This window comes from Tubulanus polymorphus, chromosome 11 (assembly GCF_964204645.1).
Source record: "Tubulanus polymorphus chromosome 11, tnTubPoly1.2, whole genome shotgun sequence".
Lineage (NCBI taxonomy): Eukaryota > Metazoa > Nemertea > Palaeonemertea > Tubulaniformes > Tubulanidae > Tubulanus > Tubulanus polymorphus.
The window spans coordinates 8502103-8524251 of record NC_134035.1 but is presented as its reverse complement, the minus strand read 5'-3'; the positions used below and the strand labels follow the sequence as shown (position 1 = coordinate 8524251).

The following is a 22149-nucleotide window of genomic DNA, read 5'->3' as shown; positions in this document are numbered from 1 at the left end:
TTCAGGCACCTGTTTTTCCACAAACGTACAGATGATGTACACAAGATATGATTGCTTTCATCGTAGAATGTAGAAAAAGACCAACGAGATATAAACTGACTATACATGATCTTAACCCCTTTAAGCTATTTCCAGACAGTGAACAAAAGTGAATTTCAATCAGTCGCTTGCCGGTTCAGAGTAGATGGAAGATTGTTTACACGTTTGGAGACCGAGATTTCTTTGTTCCGACTATGAACAAATATCTACACTTCAATATTCAATGACAATATCTGTATCGCACACCGCGGCGGAACCAGCCCGCACGGGTTTTCCAACTGATATGGTCTGCGCCCAGCAAGTGCTGCCACTCCCATTCCCATGGCGAAGGTCATCCGTCGTAGAGCATCCGCCGCGATATATCCTGAAACGAGGTATCGCTGAACGAGCGTATGGCCGATTGAAGATGTTAAATGAAAGATTTATGGGACTTGCGCCGTTGATTGATAAGGATATATATAACATGTCGGACGGCGGTTTTCGTGTTTTTAGAGGTGGTTTGAAATTCATCCCTCGGCAGGTACGCATAAAACTTTTGATACGAAGTAATAACATATCATGCCCTCTTCAATAAAAGATGTGCTTGTTCGTTGGAAGGCATAACAAAATCAAGTGGGCGACTTTTTACAATATTTCGCGAAGCGGAGGAAATAAGAAGATTAGAAAGCTATGCACGGGACAGTTCAATTCCGATTCGGTGAAAGCGTGTTCCTGGAAAAGCTAGTCGTTCGACATCCGGTCTATTCGCTAATATAACGTTGCTAATCGCCACAAACGCTTCGTAATCATCGATATAAATGTCCTTATATTCCCGCTTGTCATTGGTAGTGATTTACAGCGGTATACAGGGCCACGACGGCATTCGATACTATACATCTGGCGCCGGCAACGGCGGGTACCAGCATCGTCGATCGATGTGCTGTTTAATTTACAACAATCAACAATCGCGTTTGACATAAGAATGATATCGGTCGATATGTAATTCATAAGCAGCGAACGAAATGAAACGTAGATATTCGTTTGTAATATCCCGACTGTAAGACCGGTAGATTATCGTTGGTTTAATTAGTCACGAAAACCTTCAAAGCTAACCTTCAAATGGAACCCGCCTTGACATATTCTATTCGGCATCTTTGTCATATTTCTTGCCATGACGCCACAATAACCTCGGCCCAGATTTCTTTAAATTATGAAAAGAAGAACTACGCATTCTTCAAAGGTCTTCGCGCCTCAGGAAATGCGGTATGTTTGTCACAGATATTGTCAAACCTAACGATCGCAGCGTAAGAGATACGTGCAGCAAGAATCAAGTTGGGAATAAGATTTGCATTTCTACATTATTTTATCGTACAAAATTAGCATATAAACATTATGAGCTAGAGTGGCAGTATATGAACCCCATCTATCTTACGATATCTGCCGCAAACAGGGAAAAATTGTTTGAAATGTTAAAATACATTGGAACCTCGTTATAGCGAACTTCACGAGACCAGAAAATGTGTTCGTTATAACCGATAGTTCGTTGTATCCAGTATGAAATTGATATAAATCAATATATTATAAGAAGATTTTATTAATTTATTGGGACGAAATTCTATGTTTGTTATATCCGATGAATCGTTGTATCCTATCTCGTTATAACGAGGTTCCACATTACAAGAATTTCCAACACCTATATATATTTCAGTTCAAATTATGTTTCAGAAATGACCAAATTTCGATCTACAATAAAAATTACGTATGTTATACGGTTTCTCGTAACTTTGTCGATAAAACAGTGTCTTCACCTTGATTACGATTTAGATTTTCTCAATGTCCAAGTGAACCGATTACCGCGTCTATTTCCTAATCGAGTCGTCGCACGGGTGAACGGGCAAATTAATCGTGCCGGTTATAACCGACGTTTTACCGGATGAAAATATAAGAAAATGCGCCCATTTTTACGAGTCGATGACTGACTCTGAATGTGCGCGATAATGATATTTACATAATCTCAAATTGATATACATCCGTTTGACATTTTGTAGCGCGCGTAAGAAGCGCAAATGACCTTTCGGCTGATGAATATTGTCGGGTATAATATTTACGTTCATCACGCGACCGCGAGCGCGTTAGTAGTTATACCACATACGAGTTAAATTAATCCCCCACCAGTCGATGGTATAGTGTATCGGACGAAATTAATTTTCCTTGGCAGAGAAAAAGATACTGTATCTCTATTGAAGCCATTCAGTAGAGTATCACAGTCGCCAGTTGTACTTGGCCACACCACATCGCAACGTTAAACTACATTAATTGAGCTATACAATTATTTTACGTCAGTCCCTTGATAGCAAGAGGTAACGAAGATTCCCCTGTGGGATCCTTTTTTAATCAGGCACCCGAAAACATGGCGCTTGTGGAAACTGTAACCTTTTTCAACTGTTATGCGTTATCTAGCCGGAGGTATGCGAGTCGACGTGGTCTACGTCGTCAATACTAGCATATAAAGGGTATAATATTGTGAAAATTGGCGTTTACTTTTTTTTCAATCAATTGAATTTCATGACTGTACAATAATGCTCGTGAATTTTTGATAATGAATTGGAATATTGTGAGAGTCAGTGGATTTGTCCTGCGCCGTCGTATCAATATTGGGGCTAGACTGGTTGCCAGTCAATTCAAATCAATTCAATTCATATGTTGATAAATTCAAAGTGAAATTTACAGTATTGATCCTTAAAATTAGATTATCTTCATTAGATCAATTCATTGTCGACAAAATTTAGCAACACCAGTATGAAAATTTTATTAAAAGTTTTTAGTTCAGTTTTCCTGTTGATAATACTAACCAGGCGACGCAGACGTGTCGAAAACCTTGAAGGAATGCCGACTTCATTCCGTCGACATTTCCAAAAACAAACCTTTCAAAAGATCTATGTTGCGGTAAAAATTTTAAGAATATAGTTCCCTTATTGGACGAAATATTTGAAATTTGAAATCATCAAAATATAGAACACACGCTTGTAGAACGTATGGATTCGAATGCCAGGCATCAACAGTTATGGATGTTAGACTTTGGACATTAGAGAACTATATGGGACTAAGTCCTGGTTATTTAATTTTTGGTCTGAAAAATGAAGAATCTATACTGAATGATAAGGGTAATGGGCATACATTATAAAAACTATTGACTGACTGAGTAAAGCAAAGAATATTGTATACAATTTCTGAATGTCTGTTTTTCTATATCTTCAAAAACGTCCAGGTGTTTGTCCGACAAAAAGATCGTACGGCTAGTTTAACCGCGGATATCGATGTGGCAAAGATGTCGTTGATTTTGCCGGATCGGAGCGTGCGACTGCTACAGCCAATCGCGGAGCTCGATTACGACAATGAGCCAATAGAGAATATAATTGATTCAAACATTGAACGAGTTAGGAATTACCTAAATACCACGTTCCTAGTACTGCTACGGGTTACTGGAACGCGCCTAAACCACGCAAATCACCAAAATCTACAACGAATTATCAGCGGAAAATCTTCCGTCACAAAATATCTGGTCCTCCATTGTAGAATACTCTACCATAGAATCGATTCAATCATTACAAAGCGAACCTGCCTTCAAACAAACGTGTCTACATTAAATCATTAAATAAGCCTTTGTAAATTATTTTTGGTGATACAGATCTATATTCATGCCTACAGTCATGACATTTTTAAAGATGTTAACATTTGATTTTTGTATGTATTAATCGGAGGTTTTTATTTGTCTCTTAGTGACGCACGGATTCTAAGACTAATTCAGTCTCTGCGTGAAGCCCCGTCATTTCGTTAATGATATAATAATTTTATTTTCGTTAACCATGATGCATATAATCACATGAACAGTTAATACTTTTAACAAATAACATTGACGTTAGATATTTCTTCCTTATTTCATTATCATTATAATTATCATTATCATTATCATTATATCACTATTTGTTTTCTATTTGTGTGTCTCCTATTCCATGTCACCATTCAAATTTGTTACCTTGATTGGTCGTGGTGGATTTTGTTTGCGGTTTTTTTCTCATGTCTAGGTCATTCCCCCTTTTTTGGTACAGCCTGCAGGCTTAGGATGTCCTTTCAAATTAAGTAGGACAAGTGTTCATTAAAGCATTATAAAAAATCTTCATATTAAAAATAATGTAACGTTTCAATGAAAATAAATTTCTCTGCTATTCTTCTCTATCAATTTTGTGACTGTAGACATTCATAAACAATTACATATTCCCCTTATCAGATGCCATTTATTTTGCAAACTGCGCGAGACTGATTTGAAAAGCTTCGCAAAAAGATCTAGACACTATCCACCACTCGTTTCCAGGATAAATCCTCGGAGTAGTTGAGCATTTTTAGATTATACTTCAAAAAGTCTAAATTAGTTCATCGTCTCATTATCACTCCCAACTTCGAAGCGACTAGGCGAGGAAACCGTACATGTTGAGTAAAAAAGTTTCAAAGGCCTCAGACTTTTCCGGCACCTTAGCGTTGATGGTATTCGTAAAAGCATGTTAGCATTTTGTTCAGACGTGCGATGATCATTCCAATTTACACATACGCGAATTTTAAAAAAATCGTATTAACGTGTTGTGTCAACGACTCAGATACTGCTGCTATCGTGCGCATTTTTATAACGAAAAAAATATCAAATCATTTTCTTTGAGCCGTCAGACAAATGCGCGGATAATCTCCGCTTTGTCACAAAATAGCGGAAACACAACTGGAGAATTCCTTTTAGATTTTTGCACCGGCTTTAAGGTAGTGGTTATTTTTTTCTTTACCTGTTAACTGCGTTAAATCCAGTGTTCTACGTCGTATTTGGTGTAAAGTTCTAGTCTGACGAGTGAAGCGAGCTTTGTTGTTAACGCCGCTTCGCACCAGTCCACGGGGAGTACATGTCGTCGTGTACACAGCTGCGACGGTCCTCATCGGTAAAAATATTCCCTCAATTTTCTCGCCGCGTGGATATTCATATCGCGAAAGAATATCTGGTTGTTTAGATTAACGGCTCGAAAATGAAATCGCGATCGGCTCTACGGTCGGCACCTCTGTTCCCAAGACACCGGGGAACATGCGACAGTACATAACAGGCCGATCACACAACTATATCTGTACTTCGATTTCCGATTTCAAGATCAAACCCCCTGTTTCACTCCCGACACGTGTGGTGGGTCTGCTAGGGACACTCATAAACAAATCAAACGAAATTTACCAACCAAATAAATGACAGGGACAATCCCTATTTTGAGATTTAAAAAAAACAGGGCCGCTGGTGTTTAACGATATCAGGCGATAGACGAGTATTTTCAGCGGGAATCTATATGTTCAATTTCTATGAATTTCGTGTACAACCTGATCTGGCTTATTCTTACTTGAAGGCCGTCGCAAAATCATATCGAGCAGTATCCACAAAATCTGAATCTAACTTCAAAACAAGAAGATTTGATGATTTGATTCGAAAGACCTCACCATTTCGATGGCGAATGGGGCACGTGAAATACAACGGATCGTTCGTAGCTTTAGATCCGAGTAATCGATTCGAGAAAAATGCATGCTTAATGAAATACATTAGTACATAGAATAGATGTTGTTAACTTTCGATGTCCCATCACCGATGAAGATATTGTCATGGCGCTGTTTGCGCATTCCCAATGCGTCAGGAAGGCCGAGTCATTCAGGGCGCAGTGTAGTTCTCTAGGCGTGGGTTCGAATCCCACTTCTGACCAAACCAAGAATGATGATAAAGACTCCGGAAATTTCATCCGAGCAAAGTAACAATTTTCGTCATTCCATTATTGCCATCAGAAATATATAGCCTAGAAATACAAATATCATATTAAACATTTTGATAAACAAAAACTGGACCGACCTATGGGCAACTGGCCTGAAATTAGTTAATTTCAGTGCACACTGCATATATATATATAACGAAAATCCGACAGTAAGTCTAATAAGGCAAAAATATTCCAGAGAAAGGGAATACATATGTTTACTGCATTTTTCAATGATATTTACCTATCAGCAATAGCTACCATCAGGCAAACTGTTTCCCTGATGATGGCTATTGGATGATAGCCGAAGCTTAAATCTATTCACTTTCTATAGAGCATTTCTTCCTTTGTGGGCTTCTTTTCGGGTTTTCGGTTCGTTATTCCTGCTGCACGGAGTAACTCATCGATCGAGTAATTTACGAAAAATGAAAAGATTGAATATTTCTGTGTCTACGAAGATATGGGATATGTTTTACCTCGTCCGTAAATCAAAAAAGCCTTAGCGACGATGATAAGATTTTATATGCGTTTCATCGAAATATTCTAACGTTTGAAACTGCAACTACGCGGAAATGAATTTATTATCGAGACCTCGCGCTTTCGAAATAGCACCGATGTTACGTCGACCGTGCGCGTACAATAACGCTGACATTCCCGGAGATTTACGAACATCTTTTTTTTTGGTCGGTAGGAGAGATAATCCTCGAATTAACGTGCGCACGGAATATCCGAGATGATTTATCTGCTCGGGACATTTATGGTTTTGAATGGGGGTGATTTTTCAAATTCCGTAGACTAATCGTCGCCACGCGGAGTTTGTGGCGGGTGCGCGGCATCGAAGTCGCCCCTATTCGGGTCTCATTAGTAAACTATCAGTCGGCAATGTAATTAATGCAGGCAATGCGGTTGTGCATTCGAAACATTTTCCAGAGTCGCGTGCGGTATGCTCGATTTCATCGTCGGAATTCTGAATGAAATCTTTTTTTTTTCACAACGGCAAAATCTGATTACCGATTTATGCCCCGTATACGCGAGAAATGCAAATTTACACACGACAAACGACGCGAACAAAAATAACGTGACCTTCAACTTCGTTTAATCTAGACAATCGCGGATGAAGCGTAGCTTGCACGTTTATCATCTCGCCAGGAGAAAACCTCGACAAATTAGCATTTGAATAATTTGCGCACAATGACTGTGGGGCGGCTTTCTTTGAGCCATATTTTGACGTCACTTTTTTCTATTTTTCAGTACAGCTGGTTTTTTCGGATTTTTTATATACCAAATAAACGTTAGATCATTCTAACAGCAAAAAAATCTCACTAGAATGAGGCGTACATTTACCCCGTGTGTCTCGCGGTGTTAAGCGGACAGAAATGCGGCAAAAAAACAAAGACAGATAAAGCATAATAATTACAATACAACACGATGTTTCGGGGCTAAATAATCCAACCTCTGAACGCAGCTGACCACGTTATGTCGATCGCCATTATGTAAAGGTCGGTAAGTCGAATGCGAATCGAAGCTGTTTATAGCGTCTCATCAATTTGAATTATTGCTGGTCGATTTGGTATTCTATTACAGATCCCCCACGGGAACTCTATCCGTTCGGGTGACGATTGCGAATCGGGCGACGATTGCGTTATTGCTTCTCGGACATCGCGGCATCATCGGCGAACCGAGTCGGATAACAAACCTGTTCTAATGGAAAAATTCAAATTTTTGCTCAAATCTTCAGGAAGAAAATTAGTAAATCTCTCAATTTATCTGAAAAAATGCGCTTAAGAATGTAAATAGTTTGATTTGTCTCTGATAAAATCTATATCCTATGCCACCTACTGTCAAACATGTATTATCATATATCATATTTGTATATGTTTTTGATAATATGTATATGTTGATGAATATGTTTGTATATACTTTTTCTGTCCAAAATGTTTTTTTTTGTGGAACAATAAACTTAACTTGGGAAAGTATTAACTCGAAATATCGTTGAAAATCAAAGCTGATTTCGAAGACATTAGTTTTGATCTTAAGATAGGGATCGGCCCTGTTATTGATTTCGTTTCGTTTGTTTTTTGTTTAGTTTCCCTTCACAAACCCACCACACAGCCGGGCGCGCAAAACAGGGGGTTTTATTTTGAAATCGAGAATCGAAGACATTAGTTTTAACTGTAATCTACGCGTAGGTCTACGGTTCTGATTTCGACGCGCGCTCAGAAATATAGTTAATTCGACTTTCAAACGTAACGTTTTCGTGGAAAATGATACGCTTGAATATTTAAACTTCTCGCTATGGATGTGACGATAGCAACTACGCATCGATAATAAATGTTTATCGAATACAAAGCTTTCCAGACATCAAACAATTTCCGTAACGATCGCGTGGAGTCACGTCGACTTACCGGGTCGTATTGAAAACCTATAAAACAGACGCAGAGAAATGGATGCCGCTTTTTTTAAACCGACTTAATACGAAATACGCGCCCAGACAGCGAGCGATACCGAATATTAAAGCGAATTAAACGAGCAGAAAGCAATCTTTGCCAGGAATCGACTAAAACGTCGAAACAGGACCTATATGAAACTGACGCGATATCGAGCCGTCATCGTCTGGATCGGTTTCTTTAAGGAGCGTCGTCATGCCGCTAGAAAAATGAATCGGTCTTCGATCGTGGGTAGAATTTAAATCGGAGGTGGAAAGTTTCGCATTGGCAATGTCGTCGCGGAGTCAGGTCGAACGCCGGGTTAATATCTATCGAAGTTATAGCAACAAATTCTCAATTGATGAAGGCTTTAAGGCGAAACGTCTTGTAGTCACGGAAATAAAAGATGCACCTTGTCATTAGTCTATATCTTCATTTCGTTATAGCAACAAAACACGGCGATCGAAGGAATCTAAACTTTCATAGTAATTTTAGTAGAACTATAATTTCTGTGGCCCCTTTTCTCTGTGATACGTATTCCCGGATGAAGAGAGGCTTGTCCGGGGCACTTCGGTAATTTGTACGGGGTTCGAACCCACTACCTGGCTTCCCAGAGTCGAACGAGTCGAACACCGCTTGCTCTAAAACTTTCGTCGCGTTGTGATGGTCTTAACCTCCCTTTTTACTCCCTAATTATCATGCTACAAAGTTTCGAACCACGTGATCTCATCCCACCAGTCCGCAGAAATCATTTCTACGCACAACGCTATGTACCAAGCTACAAATAGAAAAAAATGACACCTCTAACCGAAAACGCTTCACGACATGTACATACCAAGTTTCTGAACAACCCACCCTAGATTTATCGATGCAGTATGATTTAGATTATTTGTACTATAATAAAAAAACTCAAAACAAGTCAACTATCAAGAGGCAATTAGGCGCGGATGTAAAAATTTCCTAGACACTGAATATGTAGGTTTGAAGGGCTACAAAATCACATTTAAAACCTGCTAGCGATGAAGGTATTAAACCACGAGAAATCCAACTTCGCCTGGAATGCGAATCACCGATAATTTCGTCTTTTCGATATCGCAACCTCTTCGATCGTTGGTTTTACAGTTAATCGTATATACAAACCAAGCCCGTATTGATTAATCGTAAAAAATCAGTCACGGGCGAAGAAAGGCGTTTCCGTAACATCACAAGAATCGTCGGTAATAGTTCGCTCGAACTCTCCTTGAACCGCGGAAGGGCTGTTACTATTAGCAAATAGGATTAAATTAGCAAGCTGGATTGAATCAATTTTCCCGATTACCCCAGTAGCATCGGCTATTTTGCCATCCTCTCTTTTTACGCATTCACCGCGGTTTCTCAGTCCGGAAGTAGAGCGCCTGACAATGAGCCTATCTGATTGATCGTGTCCATACGGCGAATCGGATGAAAATCATCACGTTTGGTTTGTTTCTCTGGCAACCTTATATTCGATCATGGTAGCGGAGCAGAACCCGTAGAAAACCACGGGTCTTTTCCGTCAATATGGTTCTGTCGTTTGCTGGCAAGGTCGGGGAGACAGCCGACGCACGACAGCAGTGCGTAAATACCGCGTTGGCAATCACATCCAGAACCTTATAACTGGGAGTTGCTACATTAATGCAGTTTTCTCCTCAAGAAATCAAGATATTTTGCCATCAACAACTTTATAACTGGGAGTCACCGTGGCCTACTGCTGGTTTCGGCGTATGTCACGTCAGACGGTAGAAAAATTCCGTCTTTTTTCATTTCATCCCCGAAGTAAAAAGGGCACATTTCTACATGACGGGTACATCATTTGTTTTCGGATTTCATCCTTATTGCCGGGAAACTACATCTCAATGCAGTACATTTTAGAAACGCTGTCATCAGGTCATCACTTTGGACTTCATTCACAAAGAAGCAGTAAATTTTCTATATGGTTTTAACCCCCTGAGTTGTTTGTTGGGGGCCCTTTTTATCAATTGCGATACCGGGTCCAAGGATGCGCACCTGCGTGACGCTCTATCCTTTGGATCACGTTTGCGTTCTGCTGGATACACTTAAAATGTAATCAATTTTTGAACTAAGAATTATTTCTATTGAATCATTGTTAAAAGTTGGTTTTTTTCGCACTATATATGCGTTTCCACTTACTACATTTAGTGGTATCAAATGTGTCTCGAACCCGAAATACCGGATTCGTATTTGACTAAGAAATCTTGTGTAGATTTATTCAGCATAAGCTTCTCTTCTTAAATAGAATCAATTTTGGATTGGAGATTTTCGATTTGATCGAGAGGTAGCACGAATTAGAAATTAGGTCGTAAACAGAAAGTTGGTTAGAACACGGAGGGTAGCTCTTTCCAGTTGAATTAAAGGATATTCCTCGGTTCTCTGAGGTCGTTACTCAGAGGATCGGGTGATCCGCTATTTCTAGAATACGTACATTGATTTAATTTTCATTTTCCCGATAAACAATAGTTTTACTGCGAATCGCACAGATAATTGATAAGTAAGAGTTGTTCAGCTTTTTTTCTAAATGTTTCAAAAAAATTTGCAGATGAGTCAAAAACAGTGAGCAGTATTCCTACTTTGCGCATGACCATTCGGTCACTTCCAGATATACCATAACTTATTCCAAACACCACACACTGGAAAAATGTAACATACGATCTATAGATGCCGGTATTTCAATACAATTATAAGAACCATTTTTAATATTCTCAATTCAGGGGATGTATTTTGAGTCTTAAAAATGTATTTTGAGCCGGAAATACAGCGGACTCGCGACAACCAGGAAGTCTTTCAAAATTGACGATCACAACGGCCAAATTTATGGCAGTTTGAAATGTATAGAATAATGGTAGCGCCCATATTATAATTTCATGTCCAAAATACCAATCATCGTAACGCCCGAGAACTGAATCGAGCAAAGAATAATACGTAACGGGTAAAGTAGAAATACTGAAATTAGAAACAGTAGTGTATATTGTATATTGTATTTTATTTGCAATCTCATAAAGAATACTGGTAACAAATACAGAAACACATATGAGCAGAGATAATAATGAGATTGTCAGGGACCGGAAGAATCCGGGGATTATCGAGTCGGGTCCCTGTCAATCACAAATAAAGGAATACAGTATTTTGGCGAACTGTAAAGCAGTGGTACATTGAGTATATCAAACCAGACAAGGATTATAATAGTTTGATAAGTGGAGCGACCGATCCTTCTGAATATTACAATAGAAACGGAGTTTAGAATCATTCCCAGAAGTGAAGCTGATGAATATCCGTAACGGTAAATGTTGAGACTAAAGAAGTGATCCCATCGTCTTGGTGGTAAAACACATTGAGGCGGTTCAGTGGATGTGAGTTGCGATGTAAAAATTCATATTCAAACAGCAGCAGCAGCAGCAGCAGCAGCAGCAGCAGCAGCAGCAGCAGCAGCAGCAGCAGCAGCAGCAGCAGCAGCAGCAGCAGCAGCAGCAGCAGCAGCAGCAGCAGCAGCAGCAGCAGCAGCAGCAGCAGCAGCAGCAGCAGCAGCAGCAGCAGCAGCAGCAGCAGCAGCAGCAGCAGCAGCAGCAGCAGCAGCAGCAGCAGCAGCAGCAGCAGCAGCAGCAGCAGCAGCAGCAGCAGCAGCAGCAGCAGCAGCAGCAGGTAGCAATCGGCTCCCAATGAAATAACAAGAGATACTTCAGACCGCGTTCAACCCTCTTCAATGGTGCAATTACGCTTGTGATGCATAGTCTGTAATCATCTATGTATCTACATGGGTAACAACCATCTGCGTTATGCAGGAAAATGTCATGAAAGAAACTTCTGAAATATTTTTTGTCTTCCGTGTCCAATGGAATAGATTTGTGTATGAGTAATAGTCGAATTCCGTCAGGCTAAACCAGAACTAGTGTTAGTTTCACTTGACGCTAGGCGACTTCAAATGCTAATTAAGTCGGTCTATTGAATTAAAGAAAATTACTTTAAGAAGACGTAAACTGAATTCAGTTCTTCAAATTACAGAATGGATCCATAACAATGATGGCATCATTGACATCACTAGGCGTTTCTGTGGCTTAAAGTGGGAATTTCTGTTACCACGTTTTATCGGTTTTATGGATGCCGACCAAACAAATTTTATTCAAATTCTACTCAAACTCGATTCCAACAAAATAAAACTTTCTTGTCGCCCGATGCTAGGATTAGAACCTTTGAGTCTCCCTGAATCTGAGACTATCAAGGCTCTGTTTATCAGATTAGATCATACGTACAAGCCTTTACGTGACTATACACATGACTCATACTCTGTTTTCTCGCCGGGCTTGATTTTACTGCCGCAGGATAGGCCCTTTCTCGTGACCAGAAGTTCTATTTTTGTCGATATGATACGGGTTTTCGATACTTCTCTCGTACAAAAAATGAAGTACGGTTCCCATTTTTTTGGCGTCCTCTTAAGACGTTACCGTGCATAAATGGGAACAATAGAAACTTTATATACACCAGTCTTATAATCATATCCAAAGTGACCACGGTGTCCCTCGACCCCTAGTTACATGAAAAATCCCCAAATACATAAACCTCTATGTCACATTTCACCTATATGTACATATCACTACATTCTCCATTTTTCCACCAGCCACCAATATTTTCTTCGTAAGTATTTTTCTTGTTCTATTATTACACTACTATATCGCAGGGCGGTTTATTGGCATTAGATTTATTTATAGGCCTATCAATTTTATCGGGTCACTACAGAAAATTGTGAATATTTGATAATGTTGATATGATTTCAAAGAATCAAAGTTTAAGTGCTACAGATTTTACAAAGAAAAAAAATTAGCACCCATTATTCTGTCATACAATACACTTTAAAAGGTGGCTAAAAGATTGCGAAAACCAACCGCTTTGTCCCACACGCTTATTGATGTTTTCGTAAAATGTCAGGAAAACCCCCGTTTCGCGCACGCACACACAAGCTTTCTGCAGGCTTTACGTCGTAGATACATCTACAACACACGTGAAAAAAACGAATTAGTTTTTAACGATTGAAATAACATTCCGATAGGGAAAATGAACAGAAATCGATATGGACTGCAAAGAAATTGAAATGAAACGAAGGGAAATTGGCTTGATAACGCAGTTATGAACGCCTGGGATTTGTCACTACGAGATAACGACTCCTTCTCAAGAACTGATAAGTCAACCGACGCAGATAAGATTGAACTAGATCATTCTAAAAGAAATCTCGACTTTCGAAACAAACCCCTCGAAACAGATATATCACCTTCTCATGTAAGAGTATACACTCGTTAGTTCAATTTCGTTTATTCCGGGTATCAATCATGGCAACTAGAACTCTATATAGGTTTGAATTTGCGGTTACGTTAAAGGACCGTAAGATTCACGTCTTTTCGGATCAGCAGAACGCGAATAGGGGTTTTAGAAATTACTTCTATCATCCGTTGTGTGATTTGCAATGCGATCGGATAACCGCTGTCCGTGAACTGTTACAATTGCCGATAACTATGTGGACCGAGGAACTGGAGACAGTAATTGAACAGAAACTAAAAACCGTTTATACCGAACAAAATGTATCCGTACAAATGATGCCGTTTGATGAGGTATGATTCTATCAGTTTCATCTAGAAGTCTTTGTGAAAATTTTGATGCGTTGAATCGTCGCACGCAGGGCATGTTCGACGGACAGTAACGCGTATTTCATTATTTCAACGCATAGCTCCCAGTCAGTTTTGGGAAGGTGTTAATAACTAGAATAAGATGAAGAGCTGAACTCAACCATTGATATTTTAATGCATTTTACAGTTTGTAGGCATTCATCTATACCTTATCATTTTCATTAAACATTATCTTTTTCGTAAAATTACCTAAATAAATCTATTTGTCTGTTGCAATCAGAGTAAAAGAAGACACCTATTGGTAATCGCTCAATGCATCGTGAAATGAATAGAAAATCCCTAATAATCAAATTATCAAAAATTAAAAACATTCTATCGTATAGCTATTGAATGTATAATATTCTAGTACATTTTGAATGGTCCTAGAGAGGCTTTTGAAAAGTACCTAAAACGAAAGTGACGTGTTCTTAGATTGAAACTATTTGTTTATCAGCAATTATTTTTGTATGGTCGACCGTTGTTTTATTATCGGAATTGAAGTGGTTTTTGCCCCACATAGCAAACCAAACTTTCGTTATAATCAAATCTTTGGAAAGGATCGATTTCCTAATGACAGGTATATATACCAGTAAATCGGGGCCAGATATGGTAGGGAATTTCCCACCATGTTTGGAGAAACGATTCCAGACAAAACAGGCTTCGGAATGGTTGATGATCGGGGCCATACCAAAAAGTTTTTCTGTACGACTAGAAGAACGATACAAAACATTTCTTCATATTGGCCCAAATTTTTTTGGTTTCAAAACTTTGGATTTTTCTCGCTCGAAAAAACCAAATTTTTTGAATTCTCACCGGACTAAGCAAAAGTTTTGAATTCTAGCGTGAAAAACCCACAAAAAACGGGCCTCGGGCCAGTGTGAAGATTTTTTTATCGTTCCTCTAGCCGTGCAGAACTGTTTTAGCATGGCCCGAACTAGACACCATACCTCAGAGAACAATCCTATATTTCATTCCTTATCTGTCTCTCAGCACCTTGCATTGTAGAACTATGGCAAACATTGTTGTACCATGGATAAAGATTTGCTCATAAGCAATCATTTTTGAAAGCTTATTGGATTTCAGGAGGTCATGTACAACGAGTTTATAAATACTAGAATAATCATTGAAATAACTGAATGTATTATCATTTTTCATTAAAGGAATGAGAGTAATATAAAATGATTTTCTATTTCAGTTAAGGTTAGAATGGAGAGATGCGCCGCCTGGTGTTGAGATACCAGATCATCCCATCCAGTTCATGCATCACCCACAAAATCAAGAGTTCGTCGTCAAATGTAAAGACGCAGAGACAGCAGGACGGTATAAGTCAAGTCTTGAGCAGTTTCAACAATCACTGCTTGCAGGACTGAATGTTATCAGTACCGGTCGAGATGGGACACAATCATATAAAGTAAATACAAGTGTTTCGATCCCTGAATCCCGAACCGTTAGTAATGAAAAACAACTTGAAACATTGGAAGTGACCAAAAACATCGATGGAAAAGCGAGAACCAAAACAGCGAAGAGATCCGCTGATGACGTCGAAGGGCGGATTGATAAGAAAGCGACCAGATCTACCGATAACGTCACTGATTCGCTAACAATGATTAAACAGGTTCAGACGACCTTCGCACCCGAGCTAATGACGTCATTACCTGGTGAGCAGACGAGCCAACAGTCACGTATTATATGTGGGGAGTGGAGAGTCAGCGATGTATACAATATAGATGATGATAATGTAATGAGGAGATATATAGCGAACGATGATGATGATGAGGTACTGGGACTCAATACTGACAGTAAAGGATATTTGTACGTACTCGTGAGAAAAAACGAGAAATGCTACATAATAAGATACAAGGGTGACAACAAACTGTTAGCAGAAGATCTCACCGATATCCTGTCTGGATGTGGAACCCTGGTGATCCGTGGTCACAACATCTACGTTCAGTCAGGAGCGAGAGACGTTCATGTTTTACGTATGCTAGATAACCCAGTAACCAGCTTGATCGATAGAAACCAAGTGAAGAAATATCACCTACCGGATAGAGTGAACTGTTTTATTAACTGTTTAGATGTCGACTCTCGGGGACGAATGTTTGTATACTGTAGCCGTACGGATAGATTTTTTTTTCTAACATCCGAAGCGCAAATTATCAGTATTATCAGTATAAAGGATTGCGGACTTACGTTTGATCCAGATGTCGGATACCCGTGTGTCTTGAGTGATAAGCGAGTATTACTATCGGTAGTACCTACGACTGACTACGGAGGAACAGTGATTAGTATCAGTTATGATGATCAGGGGTTTATAGATCACCCGCGTGTAGTACTAAGATCCACGGATACCGAGACATGTCAGATCTATCGAGTGTGTGACAGTAACGCTGTAGTTATCCGTCACTATGATAACATACGTGAACAGGACTCACTGAAAGTTTACAATGTAAACACCTTATCCGGTGTTAAGGCGTCGAAAGACGTCATCGCGAAGATTGGTGAAATAGAGATATCTACTAATGATGTCATAGGGAGATTTGGAGAAAGATTGAAGATACCTACTGGTGACGATGTCATAGGGGGAACTGAAATGGCAGAAATATCCGCTGACGACACAACGTGGAAAAGAGAAGAAGAATTTAAAACTTCTATTGATGGCGTCATTAGGAGAATTGATAATGTAGAGAAATCTACTAATGATGCGATAGGGAGATTTGAGGAAAAATTTAAGATACTAACTGATGACGTCACAGAGAGAATTTATCAATTAGAGATATCAATTAGAGACGCAATTGGGAGAATTGATGAAGTAGAAAAATCCAATGATGACGTCATAGCAATAATTGATGAAACAGAGATGCCGAATGACGACATCAAGGGAAGTATTGATGAAGATGAGATATCAACTGATGCGATAGGGAGCATTGAAGAAAAATTGAATATTACTATTGATGACGTCATGGGAAAAATGGATGAAGTATTGAAATCTACTGATCACGACATAGGGAGAATAGATGAATTAAACAAATCTGCTGATGACGACATAGGGAGAATTGGTGAAGTTGAAAGACCCAATGATGATGTCATAGCAATGATTGATATAAAAGAGATATTTACTGATGACATTAAGGGAAGTATTGATGAAGGTGAAATATCAACTGACACGATAGGGAGCATTGAAGAAAAATTGAAATTATCTACTGATGACGTCATAGGGAGAAATGATGAAAATGAGATATCGACTGATGCGATTGGGAGCATTGAAGAAAAATTGAAGATTACTACTGATGACGTCATAGGGAGAATTGATGAAGTAGATATATCAAACGATAAGGCAGAGATATCCACTGAATTGAATACTACTATCGATGTAATGATTGGGAAAATTGATAATGTTGAAATATCTACTAATGAAACGATAGGGAGATTTGAAGACAAATTTAAGATACTTACTGATGACATCATCGGGCGAATTGATGAATTACAGATGTCTACTAATGACGTCATAAGGCGAATGGATGAAGTAGATATATCAAACGATAATGTCATAAGGAGAATAGATAAAATAGAGATATCTACTAATAAAACAATCGAGAGAATTGAAGCAAAATTGAAGGTATCTACTGATGCCGTCATGAGGAAAATGGATAAAGTAGATATATCTACTGATGATGCAATTGGGAGAATTGATGGAGAAGAAAGACCCAATGATGATGTCATAGCAATAATTGATGAAACAGAGATGCCGAATGACGACATCAAGGGAAGTATTGATGAAGATGAGATATCAACTGATGCGATAGGGAGCATTGAAGAAAAAGTGAAGATTACTACTGATGACGTCATGGGGAAAACGGATATAGTAGATATATCTACTGATGACGCAATTGGGAGAATTGATGAAGTAGAAAAATCCAATGATGACGTCATAGCAATAATTGATGAAACAGAGATGCCGAATGACGACATCAAGGGAAGTATTGATGAAGATGAGATATCAACTGATGCGATAGGGAGCATTGAAGAAAAATTGAATATTACTATTGATGACGTCATGGGAAAAATGGATGAAGTATTGAAATCTACTGATCACGACATAGGGAGAATAGATGAATTAAACAAATCTGCTGATGACGACATAGGGAGAATTGGTGAAGTTGAAAGACCCAATGATGATGTCATAGCAATGATTGATATAAAAGAGATATTGACTGATGACATTAAGGGAAGTATTGATGAAGGTGAAATATCAAATGACACGATAGGGAGCATTGAAGAAAAATTGAAATTATCTACTGATGACGTCATAGGGAGAAATGATGAAAATGAGATATCGACTGATGCGATTGGGAGCATTGAAGAAAAATTGAAGATTACTACTGATGACGTCATAGGGAGAATTGATGAAGTAGATATATCAAACGATAAGGCAGAGATATCCACTGAATTGAATACTACTATCGATGTAATGATTGGGAAAATTGATAATGTTGAAATATCTACTAATGAAACGATAGGGAGATTTGAAGACAAATTTAAGATACTTACTGATGACATCATCGGGCGAATTGATGAATTACAGATGTCTACTAATGACGTCATAAGGCGAATGGATGAAGTAGATATATCAAACGATAATGTCATAAGGAGAATAGATAAAATAGAGATATCTACTAATAAAACAATCGAGAGAATTGAAGCAAAATTGAAGGTATCTACTGATGCCGTCATGAGGAAAATGGATAAAGTAGATATATCTACTGATGATGCAATTGGGAGAATTGATGGAGAAGAAAGACCCAATGATGATGTCATAGCAATAATTGATGAAACAGAGATGCCGAATGACGACATCAAGGGAAGTATTGATGAAGATGAGATATCAACTGATGCGATAGGGAGCATTGAAGAAAAAGTGAAGATTACTACTGATGACGTCATGGAGAAAACGGATATAGTAGATATATCTACTGATGACGCAATTGGGAGAATTGATGAAGTAGAAGAATCCAATGATGACGTCATAGCAATAATTGATGAAACAGAGATGCCGAATGACGACATCAAGGGAAGTATTGATGAAGATGAGATATCAACTGATGCGATAGGGAGCATTGAAGAAAAATTGAATATTACTATTGATGACGTCATGGGAAAAATGGATGAAGTATTGAAATCTACTGATCACGACATAGGGAGAATAGATGAATTAAACAAATCTGCTGATGACGACATAGGGAGAATTGGTGAAGTTGAAAGACCCAATGATGATGTCATAGCAATGATTGATATAAAAGAGATATTGACTGATGACATTAAGGGAAGTATTGATGAAGGTGAAATATCAACTGACACGATAGGGAGCATTGAAGAAAAATTGAAATTATCTACTGATGACGTCATAGGGAGAAATGATGAAAATGAGATATCGACTGATGCGATTGGGAGCATTGAAGAAAAATTGAAGATTACTACTGATGACATCATAGGGAGAATTGATGAAGTAGATATATCAAACGATAATGTCATAAGGAGAATAGATAAAATAGAGATATCTACTAATGAAACAATCGAGAGAATTGAAGCAAAATTGAAGGTATCTACTGATGACGTCATGGGGAAAATGGATAAAGTAGATATATCTACTGATGATGCAATTGGGAGAATTGATGAAGTAGAAAGACCCAATGATGACGTCATAGCAATAATTGATGAAACAGAGATGCCGAATGACGACATCAAGGGAAGTATTGATGAAGATGAGATATCAACTGATGCGATAGGGAGCATTGAAGAAAAAGTGAAGATTACTACTGATGACGTCATGGGGAAAACGGATATAGTAGATATATCTACTGATGACGCAATTGGGAGAATTGATGAAGTAGAAAGACCCAATGATGACGTCATAGCAATAATTGATGAAACAGAGAAGCCGAATGACGACATCAAGGGAAGTATTGATGAAGATGAGATATCAACTGATGCGATAGGGAGCATTGAAGAAAAAGTGAAGATTACTACTGATGACGTCATGGGGAAAACGGATATAGTAGATATATCTACTGATGACGCAATTGGGAGAATTGATGAAGTAGAAAAATCCAATGATCACGTCATAGCAGTAATTGATGAAACAGAGATGCCGAATGATGACATCAAGGGAAGTATTGATGAAGATGAGATATCAACTGATGCGATAGGGAGCATTGAAGAAAAATTGAATATTACTATTGATGACGTCATGGGAAAAATGGATGAAGTATTGAAATCTACTGATGACGACATAGGGAGAATAGATGAATTAAACAAATCTGCTGATGACGACATAGGGAGAATTGGTGAAGTTGAAAGACCCAATGATGATGTCATAGCAATGATTGATATAAAAGAGATATCGACTGATGACATTAAGGGAAGTATTGATGAAGGTGAAATATCAACTGACACGATAGGGAGCATTGAAGAAAAATTGAAATTATCCACTGATGACGTCATAGGGAGAAATGATGAAAATGAGATATCGACTGATGCGATTGGGAGCATTGAAGAAAAATTGAAGATTACTACTGATGACGTCATAGGGAGAATTGATGAAGATGAGATATCAACTGATGCGATAGGTAGCAGTGAGGAAAAAGTGAGGATTACTACTGATGACGTCATAGGGAGAATGGATGAATTAGAGAAATCTGCTGATGACATAGGGAGAATTGATGAAGTAGAAAGACCCAATGATGACGTCATAGCAATAATTGATATAAAAGAGATATCGACTGATGACACTAAGGGAAGAATTGATAAAGGTGAGATATCAACTGACGCTATAGGGAGCATTAAAGAAAAATTGAAAAAGTCCGCTGATGACGTCACAAGGCTAATAGAACGCGTAGGTGACGCGGTTGATTCATTGACGTTCATTGAACAGATTCCGACTGACTTTGCACCCGAGCTAATGACGTCACTACCTGGTGAGCAGACGAGTAGACAGTCGCGTATTATATGCGCAGAGTTGGAGTCCAGTAATATATATCACATCGATGATGATAATATAATGAAGATATACATAGAGAGTGATGATGATGATGATGATGATGATGATGATGATGATGATGATGATGCTGATGATGATGATGAGGTCCTAGGACTCGATAGTGATAGTAAAGGATATTTGTATATACTCGTGAAGAAAAAAAACAAACACTACATAAGAAAGTATAACGATCAGGACAAGCTGTTAGAAGAAGATCTCAGTGATATCTTGTCTGGAGAATGTAGAACCCTAGTGATCCGGAATCACAATGCCTACATACAGACAGGAGCGAGAGAATTCCATGTTTTCATTCTAATACAATACCCCGATAGTGGTTTGATCGAAAGAAACCAAGTGAAGAAATATCAGCAGCTTGGTGCACATTGTAAATGTTACGACAGTTTCGATATCAACTCACAGGGACGGATGTTCATTTACTGTGAACGCACGGAGAGATTACTGTATTCAACCTCCGAAGCGAAACTTATCGGTTACATCAACATCAAGGATTGCGGACTAACATTTCATCCAGATGCGGGATACCCGTGTGTTATGAGTGGTGAACACGTATTACTGTCGACAAACTCTGAGACTGAATACAAAGGAGCGGTGATAAGTTTCAGATATAATGATCAAGGGTTTATAGATCACCCGCGTATAATACTTAACTCTGCAGACAGTAAGACAAGTCAGATACATCGAGTGTGTGACAGTAACACTGTAGCTCTCCGTCACTCCGATAATAGCAACAAACCAGACTCACTGAGGGTTTACAGTATAAACACTGCACCCGCTTTTGGGGAAGGCACCAAAATTGCTATGAAAAGAAAAACTAGTTATTCATATTCTATTAAATGTTTTGTTGCTTTTATTTTAATCCTAACATGTTACTATATTTTTCCCCAATTTTGGAAATAAGAATGTAAAATATAAGAATATAATAATTTGAGCTTTATATACATTATATATATATATATATATATATATATACATATATATATATATATATATATATATATATATATATATATATATATATATATATATATATATATATATATATATATATATATATATATACATATATATATATATATATATATATATATATAATGTCCACCAGTTAAGTCTACGAGAGGGAAGTTAACCCCGTGGTGCGTTTAAAA

General features: G+C 38.3%; 1 protein-coding gene across 1 annotated transcript; it reads left to right on the top strand.

The window, feature by feature from the left end:
* Nucleotides 1–13619: 13619 nt before the first annotated feature.
* On the top strand, nucleotides 13620–21927 carry LOC141912681 (uncharacterized). Its single transcript, XM_074804010.1, has 2 exons — nucleotides 13620–13896; nucleotides 15146–21927. Exons 1-2 carry the CDS (start codon nucleotides 13801–13803, stop codon nucleotides 21899–21901), a joined length of 6852 nt encoding a protein of 2283 aa, XP_074660111.1. The 5' UTR covers nucleotides 13620–13800; the 3' UTR covers nucleotides 21902–21927.
* Nucleotides 21928–22149: the final 222 nt, after the last annotated feature.

Excerpts from the sequence above, each read along its gene's own strand:
- LOC141912681 (XM_074804010.1), top strand. The coding sequence starts at position 13,801 with ATGTGGACCGAGGAACTGGAGACAGTAATTGAACAGAAACTAAAAACC. Across the intron at positions 13,897-15,145 it reads AAATGATGCCGTTTGATGAG|TTAAGGTTAGAATGGAGAGA; the intron begins GTATGATTCTAT and ends TTTCTATTTCAG.